General features: G+C 37.9%; 2 protein-coding genes across 6 annotated transcripts; one reads left to right on the forward strand and one right to left on the reverse strand.

Moving 5' to 3' along the window:
• Nucleotides 1–661: 661 nt before the first annotated feature.
• On the forward strand, nucleotides 662–16,786 carry LOC111333321 (kynurenine 3-monooxygenase). Of its 5 annotated transcripts, none has more exons than XM_088745952.1 (18): nucleotides 662–754; nucleotides 2,055–2,221; nucleotides 2,386–2,455; nucleotides 3,809–3,906; nucleotides 6,501–6,590; nucleotides 7,090–7,138; nucleotides 8,158–8,245; nucleotides 8,659–8,760; nucleotides 9,870–9,942; nucleotides 10,141–10,212; nucleotides 10,867–10,929; nucleotides 11,394–11,452; nucleotides 12,241–12,298; nucleotides 12,762–12,851; nucleotides 12,988–13,045; nucleotides 13,472–13,554; nucleotides 14,267–14,368; nucleotides 15,637–16,786. In XM_088745952.1, exons 5-18 carry the CDS (start codon nucleotides 6,522–6,524, stop codon nucleotides 15,874–15,876), a joined length of 1,206 nt encoding a protein of 401 aa, XP_088602078.1. In that variant the 5' UTR covers nucleotides 662–754; nucleotides 2,055–2,221; nucleotides 2,386–2,455; nucleotides 3,809–3,906; nucleotides 6,501–6,521; the 3' UTR covers nucleotides 15,877–16,786. The 5 variants fall into 5 exon arrangements, with proteins under 5 accessions (XP_088602078.1, XP_088602077.1, XP_088602076.1 ...); XM_088745951.1 differs by lacking the exon at nucleotides 2,055–2,221 and having other exon boundaries at nucleotides 673–754; nucleotides 15,637–15,696; nucleotides 16,239–16,786; XM_088745953.1 differs by having other exon boundaries at nucleotides 698–754; nucleotides 2,172–2,221.
• LOC111333323 (xaa-Arg dipeptidase) lies at nucleotides 15,205–19,126 on the reverse strand. Its single transcript, XM_022938866.2, has 2 exons — nucleotides 18,811–19,126; nucleotides 15,205–17,692 (listed from the first exon to the last, which is right to left on the reverse strand). The coding sequence occupies exons 1-2, from the start codon at nucleotides 19,124–19,126 to the stop codon at nucleotides 16,812–16,814; spliced, it is 1,197 nt and encodes a 398-aa protein (XP_022794601.2). The 3' UTR covers nucleotides 15,205–16,811.
• Between the last annotated feature and the right edge of the window lie 144 nt (nucleotides 19,127–19,270).

The raw sequence follows: 19,270 nt of genomic DNA on the forward strand, positions 1-19,270 counted from the left end.
TGCTACCATTACTTGCACAATCTGTAAGGGCCTATCTCAGCCTGAGCGCCAATGCTTCTGCAAACAAAAGTCTAAACTAGCCACTCTTGTAGTAGGTTGCAATGGGACGATCGTAAACGGTCAGTAAAGTCAGAGGGTATGTTAATGAAGCCTGAATTAAAATTTGGAATGTATGATGTAATATATCGGATAAAGCTTCTCCTGACACAATAATAAGGTCGTTTCTTGTGCCTATGGAAGCTTATTTTTTCGATCTCCGGCAGCCTCCAAGAGAATTTCACTCGGCCATGCCTATCTTCTTTTCACCTTGGGGCAGTCATTTACAAAACCAGTTGCTAAAGGAACATTGTTATTGAGTATCTTTGTGAGAGGATAATTCTGGATGGCACCACTAATACGGCTCCACCCTTTATTCCCTGTTCGATTTTGCCCAAGACCATGCACTTTTTGATCGTAAAGAGCATCTAGGTGACTTTTCAAGTTAGACCAAATCTTCTTTTAAATGCCTTCCGTCTCAGGGACGCACAGGTTGTGTTTACAAATGTTGGAACACTTGTAACAGGGACATGTGTATGTGTGCACCATTTGGGGCTAAAAAGAGCATTTTTCCCGCTTCTCGATTCTAGCGCTCGCCATCTAACTCGTTCCCAGAGCTACTTGTCAAACTCGGTCTGAGCATTTAAGAAACATGGCGGCAAAAGTTGTGCAAGATGAAAAATCTACGAAGAGAACTGTTGTAGTGGGAGGTGGATTGGTAAGGATTTCTCTGAGTATTCTTGGAGTATTTTGATGGGTATAGTACGTCTTAATAGAGATCTAGCGAAAATTGTGCCTCTTTGAATTTGATTTTGGTGTGGCCTGAAATTCTCGATCAGTGCGTTCTTTCTTTAGAAGTGCGATTTTCACGCGTTTGAATTATGTAATTACATACACGTTGCAGGTTTCATTCGCTTTTATTCCCCTTAGAGCATAAAAATGATCAGGTAAATGAGCGAAGAGAAAAATGGTCACCATTTATATTAAATCGATGAAAATTACTTTTAGCGTATGCAAAAATAGTTTTGATTTTTATGATGGAGCAACTTCAGAATACCCGTCCACATCATTTACATGTGTCGGGAGGCTTTGAAGAATGAAGCATAACACATTCATTAAAACTAGTTTTGTCTATAAATATGCGTTTTTGACTAAGCGTATGGGCGATATGGCCTGAATATTTGCAAAGATAGAGAACGAAGCATGCTTGAACATGCTTGGTTGGTGAAGGATTTACTAATTGGCGAAAAGATTACTGCAAAGAAGATACCAAATAAATTCTCAAAACCCATCGGGGTTTTCATTGTTTTGACTTTCCGAAGACGCTTAATGATCATGATGATTCAGTATTTTCCAAAACTGTTTGAAAACCTTTCTTTATTTAAACTAAAAGAAAATTACCTTAGATTCATGATTGAAGAATGTGAACTAGCTTTGAGGGATCAAAACAAGCAGTCTTCAGCAAGCAAGCAGAAAACAGGGAAAGATTTCCATATAACCCCATACATTAATTATGCATTCCATTTCATAAAGACTAAATATAAGGTTTCTTTGCAACACTCTATGCATAATTAATGTTTGGGGTTATGTGGAAATCTTGCTGAAAACAGGAATCACTTTCCATTGATGGCGGGTGGAAGAGGGGGAGACCTTGGGCCAAGTTTGGCTGGGTACACAGGGTTCTCAATAGAATTTTGTACAGCTGTTGCTGTGCCACCTCCATGCGTAACAGCTAAGTACAAAGCCGAAGCTAAGGCAACACATCTTAATTGGCCTGTAGAGTCCCAATTCAAATCGCAGCAGTTGTGTCTTAGCATGTGGGAAGATGACATCTTAATTGAAGAGGCCTGGGTTAGAATCTACAGCGTTGCAGAGAAGTTATGAAGCATAGCAATTGTTCGCTGACAGGCTGTTCGTTTCAAAAACTAAAACCAACTAACATTCAATACTAAACTCAATTGTCTCTGCACAAAAGTGTTCTTTTGTTTGCATTTAATAATTATCTGTTGATCTACTAGTCAAAGCACTTTGACAGCCGTGACACTTACCAGTGACACCCGTGACAGGTGTTACGGGTTCAATTGAAAACCCTGGTACATGTCACTATTCCTCTCAGAACCCTTACTCCATTGCAGTCTTTTCTGTCGCCAATCAAAAACTCCATCTTGGTCACTTTTGAGCAAAGGTAAGTTTTGCACTCCCAACATTGTCACTTAGTCACTTATAATAAGCTTGTCAGCATGTCAAAGCCCACTGAATGATTTGCTAAATTTAGATTTGACAGGAGCTCAGGAAATAGGCTCTTGGATTTGAGGATTTTTTTTTAATTGTGGTAGTTAAACATTGCAGGCTGGAGCCTTGATTGCTATATACCTTGCAAAACGTGGATTCAAAGTAGATGTGTTTGAAGCTCGCAAAGGTAATTTTGAAATCAGTTTTGATTCTGTATATTCATTATTGGAGAAGGGGGGAGGGGAAGGAAGGGAGGTGGAGGTGTGCCAGGTGTGTCACTCTTTGGAACTCTTTCAATCCTGAGATCTCACTAATAACTGCCACACAATTCTTATGATGTTAGTTTGGAGAATTTGGTATGGGATCAATCAATATTTCCCCTAAGTGATATTTTTCTTTATTCTCATCTTTTGTCAGCTTGATATTGTTTTCATAACGCGAGGAGAAATTATTTTTTGGTCACTCCTCGGAGTGAAAGGGTAAAGACTTTGGGCCTGGAATCATCACGATCCAAAAGTACTGAAAAGTGAAACTACACTTCTTGTTCAAGACTTAAGACCTGGGAAATCATATCATGGTTAATGAAACATACTAGTGAAGGCCAACTAAGGGATCCTACTCATTTTTCAGTTCTGTATGAATTGATTTATTCCAAGGGGGATGACAGAAACACAGGGTTGGGAAGGCAGCAATCTCAGCCGCCTTCCATGATATGCTAGATGTGATTAATGCAGTGGCAGTACAAAGCCATTGATGTAAAAATAATAATAATAGTAATTTTTTTAAAATTTTTTTTAATTATAATACTCCTTTATTCACCATAATCACAAAAAATTGTAACAAAAATTATGATAAAATGCTTGAAAATCGAAAAAAAAAGTGTTAAAATGTCTAATAAAAATGTAAGAAAAACAAGAGGATACACACTATGATAACAATGATTCACTCTAATCATCAAAAATATTTCCAAACAAATTAAGATAAAATCCTTAAAAATCAAAAAATATATGAAAATGTCTACTAACAAATGATCCAAAAAAAAAAAGAAACTAACTAATAAATGGCAGCCTCTGAACTTTGAATATCTAGGTTTACATTTATTTAGCAAAATCCAATTTGGGCCTTCTAATTGTTCTGGATCCTCTTCTAAGGCAGATTAGGGTGGATCTTAATAATGCAAACAAAGTTTTTGCCCTGATCCAGGAAATTGTCTTTGAATAGTGTTCTCCTTTCTTGTCTGTCTTAATAATAATAATAATAATAATAATAATAATAATAATAATAATAATAATAATAATAATAATAATAATAATAGAAATTGTGAGTAATTCGACCAAGGATAAATTCTGCAAAGTGGGTAGGAGGCAGTGTACTCTTGAGTATACAGGATTGATTAAAGGAAGCTGACAAATAGAGAAAATTACGTCTACAAAATATTTTTCCCTGAGGTAGATGAATGTGGGAAGTGGGTCTCCTTTAATTAAAAGCCAAACATTGTGGATGACAGAATTTTTTAAAGATATGTCTTTTGGATATTTAGATCCTCGCAAGGAGGTAGCCCAGAGAGGGAGGAGTGTCAATCTTGCACTCTCTGTTAGAGGAATAGAAGCACTTCGAGCTGTAGGAGCAGAGGGCCTGGTAATATTGAAGTATAACCCTTGAATTGTCAAGATCTAATTGTTGATTCTCCCCTCTAGCTGCTACAAATTTCCTTGTAAATTAGTTACAAGAATTTTGTTTTAGATTAAGATTACAACTTCTACCAGATCAGTTTGAGTATTCTCATTACCCGTTTGCCGGATAATGTATGGATCATATTGGGAGAAGTTACATGTTAATCACTTCTGAGAGTGAAAGGGTTAACAATACAGACAATAACGTATTTATTTTTAATGAGCTAGATATAGATTCCTTAAAGTCCCCATGACACCTATTTTTTAGCATTAAATTATAAAAATAGAAGTATGTAGACTAGGAGGGTGTCTGGTATGATTTGTGGGTGATTCTGATGTGTCTTTGTTATTTTACAAGGTGATAAAAGTCCGATATTGTATCGAACTTAGGTTTCCCATATCTCTTTGGCTGTGTTAAAGAGTACTGGAACCCGTGACATAACAGTAGTAACACCAAGGTTATCAAAGAAGCAAAGTGAGTGTGGAAGCTACTGTTTACATTCTTTTTAGCCAAAAAATACCATTTCAAGGTGTAGTTTGGGGTTTTTCGAATACCCCTGACTCGATGAAGAATATTTCTCTCCACAAGATTCCTACTGTGACGTCATGGTGCCCAGTCCCTCTTTGCTCGGCCAGACATTTTATCTGCGGATTATAGAGCTTGATAAAAAATTCAGAAAAGGGCAAAATACCACAAGTGTTGCAAAAACATGTTTACGAGTCATTATATTTTGATGTAGAATATAAAAAAAAATCAGTGTCATAGGCACTGAAAGGATAAATACATTTTCTCTGGGATGATTACCATTATAGTGGAATGCTTTAAATAATACTTACTATGGCATATTTGTTACTCACATAGAACAGTGGTTAATCTGAATTTGTTGAAAATGCTAAATCTTATTTCTCCTGACAGAGTATCACCTCTCAATCAGGCAGTAAGGTTGTAAATAAATATATCTTATTAACCAAGTGCGAGGGCCATACTGAGAGAATATCGATCTGAGGTCTTGACAGTACAGACCAAGCTATGCTCGGTGCGTACAAAAAAGACCGAGGGCCGATAATTTTCCAGTACGGTCCCGAGCAAGCTTGGTTAATAAGAGATTTATTATACGACTGAAGTTCAAGGGACACAAGTGCGGTATCATTCGGGACCATTCGGGACAATGCCCAGTCCAATACTGAGAGAACATTGACTGGCAATAGAGCATTTTGATTGGTTGATTTTAGTTATTGGCCCTCTGACTGCCCAAGACATGTAATAAAAGAAGTGATCACCAACTTCAGAAGTGTAAATTATCTACCTTAAGTTCTTAGCTCTTGATTGTTAACCCATTCACTCTCAAGATCTCATTAGTACTTCTCTTGACTGTCTGTCATACAATTCTTATCATGTAAGTTTGGAGAATTTGGTATTTGGTATGAGCTAAAAATCCCCTTGTTGATATTTTTCTGTATTCTCAACACTTGTCTGCTTGACATTGTATTGATATTGTAAGGAGAAATTCTGTCTTGGTCACTCATGGTCAACTAATTCTCCTTGTCAGTACTATCATAATGGGAGAAGTTTGGAAAACAATATGGAGAATATACATACTGATATTAAGGTCTAAAGGGTGATACTGATAGAGTCACCATACAACATTGAAAGCAAACTAAATGAGTATGATTTTGAGAGGATCATGCATAACTTTTGGTGGAGGCACGCTGGCCTCATGGTTGGTGCGCTCAACTCTGGATCGAGTGGTCCGGGTTCGAGCCCCGGCCGGGGACATTGTGTTGTGTTTTTAGGCAAAACACTTTACTCTCACAGTGCCTCTCTTCACCCAGGTGTTAAAATGGGTACCAGCAAATTTAATGCTGGGGGTAACCCTGCGATGGACTAGCATCCCATCCAGGGGGGAGTAGAAATACTCCTAGTCACTTCATGCTACAGAAACCAGAGTTAAGCACCAGCCTGATGGGCCACTAGGCTCGTAAACAGACTTTACCTTACCATGAATAACTTTTATTATCATATGACCCATCTGGCCCTGCTTGTGCAATCCCATAGGAAACCATAGTGGAAAGTGACATGTGCAGGGCTGGATGGGTTGACGTGAACTGGTTTGGAAAAAGCCATCTGGCCCTACTGCTTCCATGTGGCTGCAGAATTGCCAAAACTTAGAGGAAAACAGAAATGAGAAAAACAGTCACATTTTTGAAGGAATTGTTCTGACTTGATGTCCTATTTAGGTAGAAATTTTCAATACTTGTGGTCATATTATAAAAATGCTCATTGACAGATCAGAAAAACATTTGGTTCTTAGTCATCATAAGGCACGGACCTTGTCATCATAAGGCACAGACCTTGTCGTCGTAAGGCACGGACCTTGTCGTCATAAGGCACGGACCTTGTTGTCATAAGGCACAGACCTTGTCATCATAAGGCACAGACCTTGCTGTGCTTGGTCCATAGGTCTTGACTTCTAGCCAAATATTCTCCTGTCTGGCCTAACCAAACTCAGTCAATAGATAAATATCATTTCTTTAACTTTTATGTCCTTCACTCTTTAGGTTACAGCACTTGGCATTCCTATGCATGCTCGCATGATTCACTCTCATAGTGGAAATACGACACCCATTCCATATGGAAAGAAGGGACAGGTTAGAACAGCAGTTTATAGATATTGAACCCTTCAAAACAGAGTGACTAGGATCTAATTTCTCCTTAGAATGTAACCCCTGAATCACACCTTAAGGTGAGGAGAATAAAGGAAATGATCACCAAGTTAAGAAGCTCTTGATTGTTAAACAAATTCTCCTTGTCACCACCTTAGGAAAAATGTAGAGAACAGTAAGGAGAATTTGTGTACTGATACATTTGGGTGCAAAGGCAGGGTTGTGGTCTAGCAGGGCGTGGTGACCCTTAGCACCTGGCTTTTGCTCTTGGGCAACTCAGGAATCTTAGTTTTTTTCATAAAAAGCATATGCTGGGCACCCTGGATTTTACAGTTTCTGAGCACTGGGCTCCCTTCAATTTTTCTTAGAGCACAGCCTTGTTCAAAATGTTAAAGATATTCTTCTAACATCCCAGAAAAAATTGTTTCTTGAGCTCACTACTTATCAGTTATAAATAAATTAAGCACTTTTATTATCTGTTCAGCATCTGTTATCAGTGGAGAGGCAGAAGTTGAACAATGATCTTCTCACAGGTAAGAATGATGTTTAATGGCATTAATAATATAATGTACATGAAAAAATTTCTCAATTCTGATTGGTTAAGATGAATGCAGTTCAGTTAATTCAGTGCAGAAGAGGGTTAATTCATTGCAAAGAAAGAAACAAACTAGACATTCTAATTGGTCAGAATGATTGGTCAATGTCAAGGTCAATGTCAAGGTCAATGTCAAGGTCGATGTCGATGTCAAGGTCAATGTCACTTGCAGGGTTTGAGTAAATTTTTTTTGCACGTGTTGCTCGTGGTTCTCTTCTGCGTAGTTATGAGAAACTAGCTTGTATTTTTTCATGTATATTATTAATAGATAGTCACATGATTTTCTCGTGCAATTTGGAATAAATAAGCACTTGTAAATTTTTTCAAAGACCATAAATTACACTCGCCCTACGGGCTCATGCAATTTTGTTAACCTTTGAAAAAATTTACTTGTGCTTATTTATTCCAAAATGCACTCGAAATCATGTGATTACCTATACTAAATGACCACTCGATGATTACACAATTGCACACTTGTTAAGTGCAGGCGACATGGTGAATTGCAGTCTGGTTAATTTTAAACTCTATTTCTCCTTTCAGTGTCATCCTTGAATCAAATGTAACGGCCTTAAAAAAATGGAAATGATCATTAATTTAAGAAACTTGTGATTGTCAAACAAGTACTCCTTGTTGTTATCATATGAAGTGTGGAGAGAACAGTCTGGAGAAAGTGAACATTAGTGTTTAATTCATTGACTGCTTATATCTGGTATTATGAGTTTGAGAGTGATCTTCCCAGTAACTAACACTACTTAATAAGCAGTAGTGAAAATAACGCCTGAAAAAAATTCAGGCCTGTACAGGATTCAAACCCATGACCTCAGGGATACCAGTGCAGTGCTCTGACTACCAACTGAGCTAACAAGCCAACTGGGAGCTGGTCATTATGTTGGTTAGTAATAAACTCATATTGGTATATAGTTAGTTAAATGCTCTTCTTGGCCTGTGTTGGTTCAGTTGCAGAAACTTACCCAGACGTGAGGATACACTTTGAGCACAAACTTATTGCCGCTGATATTGAAGGAGGCCATCTTACTTTTAAGTGGTAGGAATAATGTTTGATGGATTTTATTGATTGTCTTAAACAGATTTAAGATATATATCTTATTAACCAAGCGCGAGGGCCGTACTGGGAGAATATCGGCCCGAGGTCTTGACAGTACGGACCAAGTGCAGCTTGGTCCATACAAAAAAAGACCAAGGGCCGATATTCTTCCAGTACGGTCCCAAGCAAGCTTGGTTAATAAGAGATTTATTATATGGCTGAAGTTCAAAGAGACACAAGTGCAGTATCATTCGGGACCATTCGGGATTGTGCCCGGTCCAATACTGAGAGAATATTGACCGGCAATAGAGCATTTTGATTGGTTGATTTTAGTTATTGGCCCTCTGACTGCCCGAGTCGTGTAATAAATTACTCAAATTACTGAATTTACTATCTTGATCCTTTGTTTGCAGCAAAGGAAATGATGATGAAAAGTTAGAAGTTGATGCTGAAATTATTTTAGGCTGTGACGGAGCATACTCTGCAGTGAGAAGGGAGCTCATGAAAAGACCAAGGTGAGGGTCATCAAGAGTTTTTTCAATCTGTAATTTTCATGCAAGTGTTGTAAGAAATCTGGGATTAGGTTCCTACATGGTTTCACAGCCCTGGAAAAGGCTAAGAAAAATTATGATCATGTTCACTTGGGTTCTGAGTAGCTTTCATGATTATTTTTGTTTTGGTATATGGACACTAAGTAGAAAACTACTGTGGACTAACTAGGTCAATTGCATGCAAGTTTGGTTAACCCTTTAAGTGATTAACCTGTAACTTCTCCCTATAATATCCATACATGATCCAGCAAACGGGTAATGAGAATACTCAAACTTATCAAGTAGAAGTTGTTACCTTGATTGAACACCAAATTCTCGTAATCACTTTGCAAGGAAATGTGTAGCAGCTAGAGGGGAGAATTTGTAATCAGATCTTGGGAGTGAAAGGGTTATTAAGTACCTGAGAGGTGCCTTAGAAATTATGAATCAAATGGGTGTGGCAGTGATGGCAGAAGAAGCTGTTTTAACCATTTAATCCCTGAGAGTGACTATAATAATAATAATAATACTAGTAATAATAATAATGATAATGATAACAGTAATAATAATAATAATAATAATAACTATAATAATAATAATCAGATTAATTACTCTTTTTGTGGCTTACAGCTAAATTACAAGAGTTGTCAGGATACAAATCATATCTATACAATAACATGAAACATTTAAGGTTCTAAGAAAATCTATCTGTAATAAATTTATCGAGACGGTTAGTAAAAGCCATAGCAGGATCATCTCTAAGAGTGTCTGAGCGTAGATTGTATCCGTGAGACACAGTTGTGCAATGTGGCAGCAAGTTAGCAAGGACACCAGTGTCCCAAACTCTGACTAGCCTCTAATAACCTTTTATGTTATCTTAATTGTTAAACAAATTCTCCTTGTCAGCATGGTATGAAATGTATGGAACACAGTAGGAAGAATATGTGCACTGATAAATTGAGGGACTCTTATAAGCGGGGGGAATTGGTAGAAACCTGAAATAAAAATTTGGTGTTATTTCCAACTTTATACATGGATGATTGAATGTAAACAGTGTTCATGCATGGTAGCCTATTTTTTTGTCTGGTTTACAGGTTTGATTTCAGTCAGGAATACATTCCTCATGGTTATAAAGAGCTTTGTCTTGCCCCGACCAAGAATGGAGAGGTATAAGATGTCTTCTCATCATTTCCTCGAAGTAAATTTTATAAAAAAGTGATAGATGAACTCAGTATAGGCAGGGCAACAAGCTGTTACTGTTCTGGTTTACTGATCTTTGTCATCCACATTCTCACACAATTAAAGTGTTGAAATGGTTAATTAAAATTAAAGTAACCTCAATGAAGTATTTTTTTTATCATGCAGTTTGCCATGGCAGTGAATTATTTACACATCTGGCCAAGACAGACATTCATGATGATAGCTTTACCAAATCAGGTAGTAATTAAAAATAATTTGATGAAGGGAATGTACTCAATACTTAGATAATCCATGAAGGTTCACCAATACCCAATAATAGTCTTTAATAGAGTTAGGCCTTCATCTTGCAAAGCAAGAGTAAAGTTTCTTGTCTAAGAGTATAACTAATGACAGGCCTAAGGCCCATTTCTTGAAAGTCCCGGTAACTTAACCGGCCTGTAAAGCTGTTTTGTTTTCATTCAAGATGGGGATTTCATGATAAGTTTTGAAAATGATACAATAAAACTATCAACCAAAGAAACAAAAGGGACTGGTCTGGGTGCCAGAACCTGCTTTCTTTCCTTTAAATTTTGATTTTAAAACGTGGCTTCGGTCCTTTTAAGTTCTCAGGACTTTCGAGAAATGGGTTCCAGGACTTGGTCCCAAATCCCTTTCAATCTGGTGTCTTGTGCATTAGAATCTCCCCCACAATGTCATGAAACAAAAAGATTAGTGATTACAGATCTCGGAAAAAATGCCCTATCGATTGTGAAATAATCAGGGGTAGCATTGAAAATTAAACTCTGAGTGTCAAGAGTTTTTCATGAATTTTTTTTTCAAGTTAGTTATCAATAGTTTATGATACAAATAATATAATATTTATTAAAGAGTTGTTACTAACTTTTCCTTAAGGACAAGTCATTCACCTGCACATTGTTCCTACCATTTGACCAATTTGACAAGTTGAAAACAAAGGTAGTATTTTCTTATTGGAAAAAGTTAATTTTAATCTAGATGAATGACTCTTTACTGTTTGTTAAAAAGACTTTGATTACAAAAACTGTGCAGAAGGTGTTTAAGAACATGTAATAACAAAGACAATTATGTAACAGCTTTTGTTGTTGTTGTTGCATAGTGTGTGCAACCTGCTGAGACTCTTTGTCAAATAACCTTGTCCACAATTAAAATTCATTGTTTAGAGTGATTAGAGGTTAAGTAGCAGAACATTTAAGGGAACCATTCTGAAGGATCTCCAGATTAGTTTTAATACTTTTTGGTGTTTTGTCTGACCACTGTATTTTGAGATTTTTCTGTATTGCATCAAAATGCATCAACAGAACATTGTAATGTACCATACTCAATTATCTTTTGCTTTGTGTAGCTCAGCAGATGTCTAATTAATTAATTTATTTATTGATCTATTCATACTTTAATATTAGGAGGATGTCCTGACTTTTTTTAAAGCAGAGTTCCCAGATTTCCTTAACCTCATGGGAGAGTAAGTTTTTGAGTATCACCGTCTAATTAATTTGATAAGTAATTATTGGCAGTGGGAAACATACAGCTGCAGTGACCTAATGGTCAGTGCACAAGACTGTGGGTTGAGATATCAGGGCTCGAAACTGGTCAGGTCAGTGTGTTGTGCTCTTGGGTAAGACTCTTTATTCTCAGATTGCCTCTCTCCCCCCTGGAGTATAAATGGTTTGCAGCAAATTGTCAGGGAAGCCTGATGAAATGCAGGGGGGGTAACCTTGCAATGGACTAACATCCATCTAGGGGGGAGTGGTAATACTCATTGTCACTTCATGTTACTTGGAATCTGGGATAAGTTACAGCTGGGTGGGGCAATAGGCTTGAGTACATACTAAAGTTGTTTACTTAATTATTGACAATAGAAGCTAAATATTCTATTGACAATAGAAGCTAAATAAGTGTATTTCCAAGTTAAAGTATATGTAAGTATCTCACACTTGTAACGTTATTGTCATGCAAATGTTTTGTCATGTGACTAAGGATAGCCTATCAGATTTGTGAAAAACTGTGATTTTAAGAGAAAGACTTTGGTTGTAAGATGGCTGAAGGCATTTTGACATAGTGTTATTAAACCCTTTTAGTTTCCACCTATGGGTTAGTTTATTAAAACAGGAATCGAATTATATTTTGGTAAAAAAAAGTTTTGGGTTGGCAAATGCAGTCTTTAGAAACCAGTGGCCTTCTCTGGGTTACTTGGGGAGATATGAACATACCTTTCAAATCTGTGTGCATCTGTTCCTTTTATTATGCCAGAGAGAAACTGTTGGAAGAATTTTTCAGAAACCCTACTGGCCCTATGGTGTCCATTAAGGTAAAGTTAAATGTTCCTTTTTCATTTAGGAGCATTATGCCATACATTAAAGAAGCCCTCTTAGATTCATCAGTTTGTGTCAAATTAAATAAATTACAATTTTCACAAACAAATGTAGTGCACAATCATTATAGGTCGAGTAAATTGATTCTTTTCAAGTTGAATAACCTTATTATTTCTTATTATTAGCTTCAAAAGAAACTGTTTGGGGCTGCGTCAGTGGGAGTAACGAAATAATTTGGATATATCAACAAAGTTGAAGTGGTAAATTGACCACCGTAACGATTCCAAAAGCTGACGTTTCGAGCGTTAGCTCCGACGAAGGGCTAACGCTCGAAACGTCAGCTTTTGGAATCGTTACGGTGGCCAATTTACCACTTCAACTTTGTTGATATATCCTTATTATTTCTAATTGCTTGTTTTTTTTTTATTATTTATTTTTATAATTTTTTCTTTTTATCAGTGTAAGCCCTACCATGTTTCTGACAAACTTGTAATTATTGGAGATGCTGCTCATGCAATGGTTCCATTTTATGGTCAAGGAACAAACTGTGTAAGTACAAAGCATTAAAAATTAAGTGTAGGGCCTCAGAATTGTAATTTAGGGTTTCTGTTATCTTTTTTTTCCCTCTGGAGGACTTTTGTGATGAATATAACAATTCACAATTATTTTAATCTCTTTGTTTTAGGCATTTGAGGACTGTCTGGTACTTAATGGAATACTAGAAAAACATAATAATGATTTTGGTTAGTGTAGAAGTCTAGCATTAACCTTGTAGTACCAGCTGATACACAATTCTATTACATGTCTACCAACATCACTATTAGCAAGGCTCTGCTCTAAGGAGAATTGAATGGAACCCAGTGCTCTGAAACTGTGAAATCCAGTGTGCCCAACATATGCTTTGTATGAAAAAACTAAAATTCCTGAGTCGCCCAAGAACAAAAGTAAGTCACCAGGGGCCACTGGGCACTGCTTTACAACAGCCTTGTATTAGTAATTGTTCCTGTTACTATATTAAGTAAAATCATTACTGTCATCATTATTATTAACTTGTTGTAATAGTTGTTTAATACTTGGTTTACAATTATCATGATCATAACTGTTAAAATTATAATTCTAGATAATATAACAAGTATTTTAATTAAACTATAAAATTTCACCTTACACAGGCAGTGCACTACAAGAGTACTCGAGAACACGAAATAAGGATGTTGAATCTATGTGTGATTTAGCAATGTACAACTACATTGAGGTATTCTGTTAATCCTACTTGGCTGTGAGCCAGTCTGTCTCTTTTTGTTCTTTCTACAATTGTGGGTCATCTTTGATCTGCAGTGGAACCTTGATTTTATGAACATCTATATGATGAAGTCCTTGGTATAAAGAATGATACTTCAGTTTCACCCCAGCTTAAGTTCCAGTAAAATGTATGCCACATACATACATACATACATACATGGGTTAATTGACCACTCCCCATTGGGGCCTTTCAGGGCCAATGCTGAGCAACACCCACCCATCCCACCCAGGGGAGGACATCCACCACACAGTAATCTCGTGCGTGGGAAATTAATGTCTCCTACCCCTAACCCTGCAGGAGATGGGGCCTGCGGTTTATTCATCCCTATCCAAGAAGACTAGAATATCTATCCATTTCTCGATAGAAAGGTAGCAAATTCTCCTCACTTATTTTAAGACCAAGAGTATTGGTCCGGCCGGGGCTCGGACCCTTGACCTCTCGCACAACACAATCCGGCGCTCTAACCAATTGAGCTAACTGGGAGGTGGTTAGAGGCCACAGAACCTCAATGTAATGAACCCTCGATATAAATTTCCCCAGTACCTTGGCACTTCATTAAATCGAGGTTCCATGATGTACAGCAACACAACACTTGTTAGATATCTAAAATAAGCATATTAAAAATACAGTTACTTTTTGAGGCCTCACACAATGTTTCTTGCAGATGAGATCCTTAGTGACGTCCCCAGTTTTCCTCATGAAGAAGAAACTGTTCAACTTTCTCCACTGGCTGATGCCAAAAACATTTATTCCTCTTTATACCATGGTTAGTACCACCAGGAATCATTTTCCAGCCTGCAAAGCTCACATTATTTTGGCAAGCTAGTTTGGAAAGCTCAGGATTTGTGAGGCGTGAGTAGTCCAGTGGTCAGTGTGCTGGACTCTGGGTCAGATGGCCCGGGTTCAAGTCCTGGCTGGGGCTTGACATTGTGTCCTTAAGCAAGACACTCCACTCACATTGCTTCGTCTTCTCGGATAGGACGTAAAGCCGTTGGTCCCGTCTCCTGCACCTATCAATTAGTTAATTTCAGCAGGGGACGTTAAAGAACCCACATCACTAGATTACTGTGATGTGGTCTGGCCTGTTTACTGGGAATGGGGGGAGGGGGTATCTTTAAAATTTCTCCTTTATTAATTGTAAACTGCCGCCGGCAGTCTGGAAAAGTTCCCCGCACAGTGTTGTAAAGCGCATTAGAGCATTTACATGGAAATGCGCTATAGAAATCGATCTATATCATTAAATCGATTTATATTATAGTATTTTCTTGGTGATAATCTCAGCTGCCATCTTTGAATTTTTCAACAAGGGAAGGTTGGGGAGAGAAGGAGGGTAATGAATTTCATAATTTGTATCAACACTTTGTATGGGTAATCACATGATTTCAAGTGCAATTTGGAATACATAAGCACGAGTAAATTTTTTCAAAGACTAACAAAATTGCATGAGCCCATAGGGCGAGTGCAATTTGTGGTCTTTGAAAAAATTTACAAGTGCTTATTTATTCCAAATTGCACAAGAAAATCATGTGATTATGTATTAATAATATACATGAAAAAATACGAGGTAGCTTCTCATAACTATGCAGAAGAAAAGCGTGCACATCACATGCAAAAAAAAATTTATTCAAACCCTGCAAGTGACATTGACCTTGACAACTGACCTTGACCTTGACCAATCATTCTGACCAATCAGAATGTCTGGTTTGTTTCTTTCTTTGCACTGAACTAACTCTCTTCTGCACTGAATTAACTGAAAACTGCATTCATCTTAACCAAGCAGAACTGAGAAATTTTTTCATGTATCTTATTAGATAAAAAAAAAAAAGATGGGGGAGAGGGTTGGTCTTTCCTAGCCCCCTTCCTGCACTGTCGGCTCTAACTCTATATCAAACAAGGCTGGTCAGATTAACCATTGGGAGCTTGTAATGCTAACTTTCTTTAATAAGATACTTGCATTGTAGGCTAGTCATTTTCAAAACCATGCAGTTTGTCTCTGAAGTGTTTTTCTCCTACTCAAATCCTTTGCTTCTACAGGTGTCGTTTTCTCAGATTCCCTACAAGACAGTCATTGACAGATCGGAGTGGCAGGAAAAGGTCAGTCCTCAGATCCTAACATTTTCCCTTTTCACTCTGAAGAGTGGACTCCAAATACCTCCTGCTGATTTCTTTAATCTTTGTTCTATTAGTATGGGGAAGTTATCCTTTGATGTTAGTCTTTACTTACATTTGAGAGGTTGCATTTCTGTCACTTCAGAAACAATGGTTTTATGTTAAAAATAAATCACTATATGTCCGTTTATGGGCAGTCATTGGATCCTCTACCCAAGGCATGCTCTACCGCCTTATGTGATAACTTGTAAGTATGCAACTACCAAATGAATAAAGGGTGAAAGTTTCTAAAGAAACTGTGGTGCTGCATCAGTGAGGGTAACAAGGTAATTTGGTTATATCAACTAAGGTGAAATTGTAAATTGACCACCATAAAGAGTTAAAAAGCTGATGTTTCGAGCATTAGCCTTTTGTCAGAGCGAATAGAGAATAGGATGGACTGATAACCTTTCTGTCTAATTCAAAGATAAAGTGTTCAAAAACCAGTCAGAAAAATAATTCTCAAATTTGAATTATAATTGTTTCAGGTTGTGAAGAGAACTGCACTCATGTCTATGTTGATGGTAGGAGTTGGTGGAGCTCTGATGGCATTGAGAATAGTGAAGAAAGATGGCAAATTGTTTTGAAAAGTGATCTTTTAACTGTTTGATGTAATATTTAATACTTAAATAGTAGTGTGGGAGACTTGCCTCGTAGATGGACATACACCAGGGCTTGACACTAACTTTTCAACTTACTAGCCAAGTGGTTGGTGACAACTTAGATGTAACAACAATTTCAGTTTGTTTACTAGCCAAAGTGGTTAGGGGAAATTGAAAATCACTAGCCAAAACTGACTTTCTACTAGTCTGTGGCTAGTTGGCTACCGTTAGTGTCAAAGAAGTAATACACTGCTGAGTTCAAGCATTGAAAATCGATCAAACACCACCAATACAAAAAGTACAGTCACACTTTAGACAACAAGCAGCACCTCCTTTTTGGCAAAGTCTGTCATGCAAGTAAAAAAAAAAAAAAAAAAACAGGGAAAAAAAAATTGCTGTCAGCCCGAAAATAAATTCTTGCTTTACAAAAGTGATGGATTGAAAATAGTTTCGTGTTATTTAAGCATCTTTGACCGCTTGTAAAAATTCTTCTTTCATTTCTTTAAGTAGTGCAGGGTCATTTAGCACCTCAATTGCAGTAAAACAAAGAGATTTGGCTGCAATGATAGTTTGATCATGAGCATACTGTGTGCCCGCAGCAACTCGGAACACATGTGAGTGAAAAGGCACTGAGCTGTCAATACAGAACTCTGCATGAAGACCAGGAACTACCATGGAAACATTGCCAAAGTCTGTTGATCCATCCACAATACTTTCCTGTTCTTCTCTTGAAGGAAAGACAACTCCCATTTGTCCAGCATACTTTTGATACAAATAGGCCAGCTTGCTGTTTGTAAGCACTCCAGCATGGGGAATGGGGTCCCATGCTATATCTACCGTGCAATCAGTTGCTTTGGCAGCTGCTTCAAAGCAGGCATTCACCTTGGATTTAAGGATTGCACACTCTTTGTTCTTGATAGTTCGCACCCAGAATTCAAGCTTAGCCCGCTCAGGGATGATATTAGGCTTAACTCCCCCCTCACTTATGATGCCATGAACCCGCCAAGTTGGTTTCATATGTTGTCTGAGCATGCTTATAGAGTTGTAGGCCATGACTGCAGCATCAAGAGCATTGCGTCCTTCCCATGGGAAGGCTGCGGCGTGCGCTGCCTTGCCTTTGTACACAACTTCAGCTTTTTCAAGTGCTTGACTCACATAGAATGCCAAATCAAAAGGTGCAGGATGTACCATGATAGAAAAATCTACATCTTTGAAACAACCGCTACTAACCATTTGCACTTTTCCACCACCTCCTTCCTCAGCAGGGGTTCCCAAGGCAATAAGCTTAGCTTTGAGTCCACCCTGAATAGCTGCCTTTATCCCCAATGCTGCCCCCACCCCTGAGGTTAATAAAGAAGCAGTTAGTGAGGAACTCTTAAGGGTGGCTTGAAACAGTTTTTGAGATGGCTACCGAATATATTCAAAGTGCTCAAATGGTAACTTTTCTCTTCACAGTCAAACCAATTTCACACAAATGTTAACCAAAGGATTGTGGTTTGAAATAGAGGATGGACAGTTTTTAATCAGTCTTAGGTCACCTTTTGGTCTACTTGTGTTGGTAACCTGTTGGCTGACAGTTAACCAACAGTTGACTGACAGCTGAAAATGGGAACTATTGTTCACTGTTACCTGCTATGACAATAGGTGGTTTCCACATTATGTCATTGCCGCCATGTATGTAGACATAAACAATAGATATCTCATTAGCTCCTTTTGTTCATCCACCGGTATTTGTTCCTTTCACCATTGTTACCTGTGTCTCTAGAGATTAGTTGCAAACCACCTATTGCTATTACGGTGAGTCCCGTAAGGGGCTGACCATTTAACTTTTGAGGGGGGGTGGGTGATTTTGAAAAAATTTCCCGCAAGCCCTTGTTGGAAGAAAAAAATTGCATGCATCCCAAATATAACAGAAAAAATGTACCAAAAAATCGGAAAAAAATATCCTGCGCAGCAGATTGCGAGAAAAAAAAATTTTTGATGACCAGAAATCACCCCCTCCCCTCAAAAGTTAAATGGTCGGCCCCTAAAACAGTTTTTGGTGACCGTCTCGTGAGATTCCTCAAATTTTCCAAGACTTCAGGATTTTCTTTTTCGAGATAAGGCCTAGCAGCTGAGTGAATTTAAGCCAATTAAATCTAACCATTTAATCAAAGCCTCCCGACACATGTAAATGATGTGGACGGGTATTCTGAAGTTGCTCCAAAAATTGTGGTTACAGCTGATTTGACTGCCGTAACACGATACTGTTTACGGAAAACTTTTTCGAGCCACCTCAGAACAAAGTCAAAGATGTCCTGGTCATGTGTTGAGTATATTCTACACGATTCTGTACCAATCAGTTTTAAAACAACAAGAACAATCTTAATTTCATTCTTACTCTTTTATTTCCCAAGTGGACAATATGTAAAAGGGTATCTATTGGGTAATTTCGGCAAAACTATGAGTTCATAATTACCAGCTATAGCTATGAGATTATGCCCACATCCATGTCCGATTCCAGGTAATGCATCGTATTCAGAAAGCACAGCAACCGTCGGACCTTCATTTTCTTCTCCAAACACCGCTCGATAAGCTGTTGGCAGAGTGTAACTTCTAGTTACTTCGAACCCTTGTTCCTCGAAAAAATCGCAAAGAATGCCATGGGAAAAATGTTCCTCGTAACCCAGCTCCGGTTTTTCCCAAATCTTCAAGCTCAAAGCTTGAAGATCTTTGGCTTTACCGTCGATTACGGGTGAAGCAAGGGATATAAAATTTGCCAACTCGTCGGCCATATTGAAGACAAATCGCGTGACCAGTCGGGGTGAGGTAGGGCTACTCTGCGCACTTAACTGACGTCACTTGTTCCCAGGGGCAAGAGTCAATTTACGAACGCCAGCACTTTTAACCCGGCGTCCATATTGCCTTGGCTGTTGTCG

Source organism: Stylophora pistillata, chromosome 14, assembly GCF_964205215.1.
Source record: "Stylophora pistillata chromosome 14, jaStyPist1.2, whole genome shotgun sequence".
NCBI lineage: Eukaryota > Metazoa > Cnidaria > Anthozoa > Scleractinia > Pocilloporidae > Stylophora > Stylophora pistillata.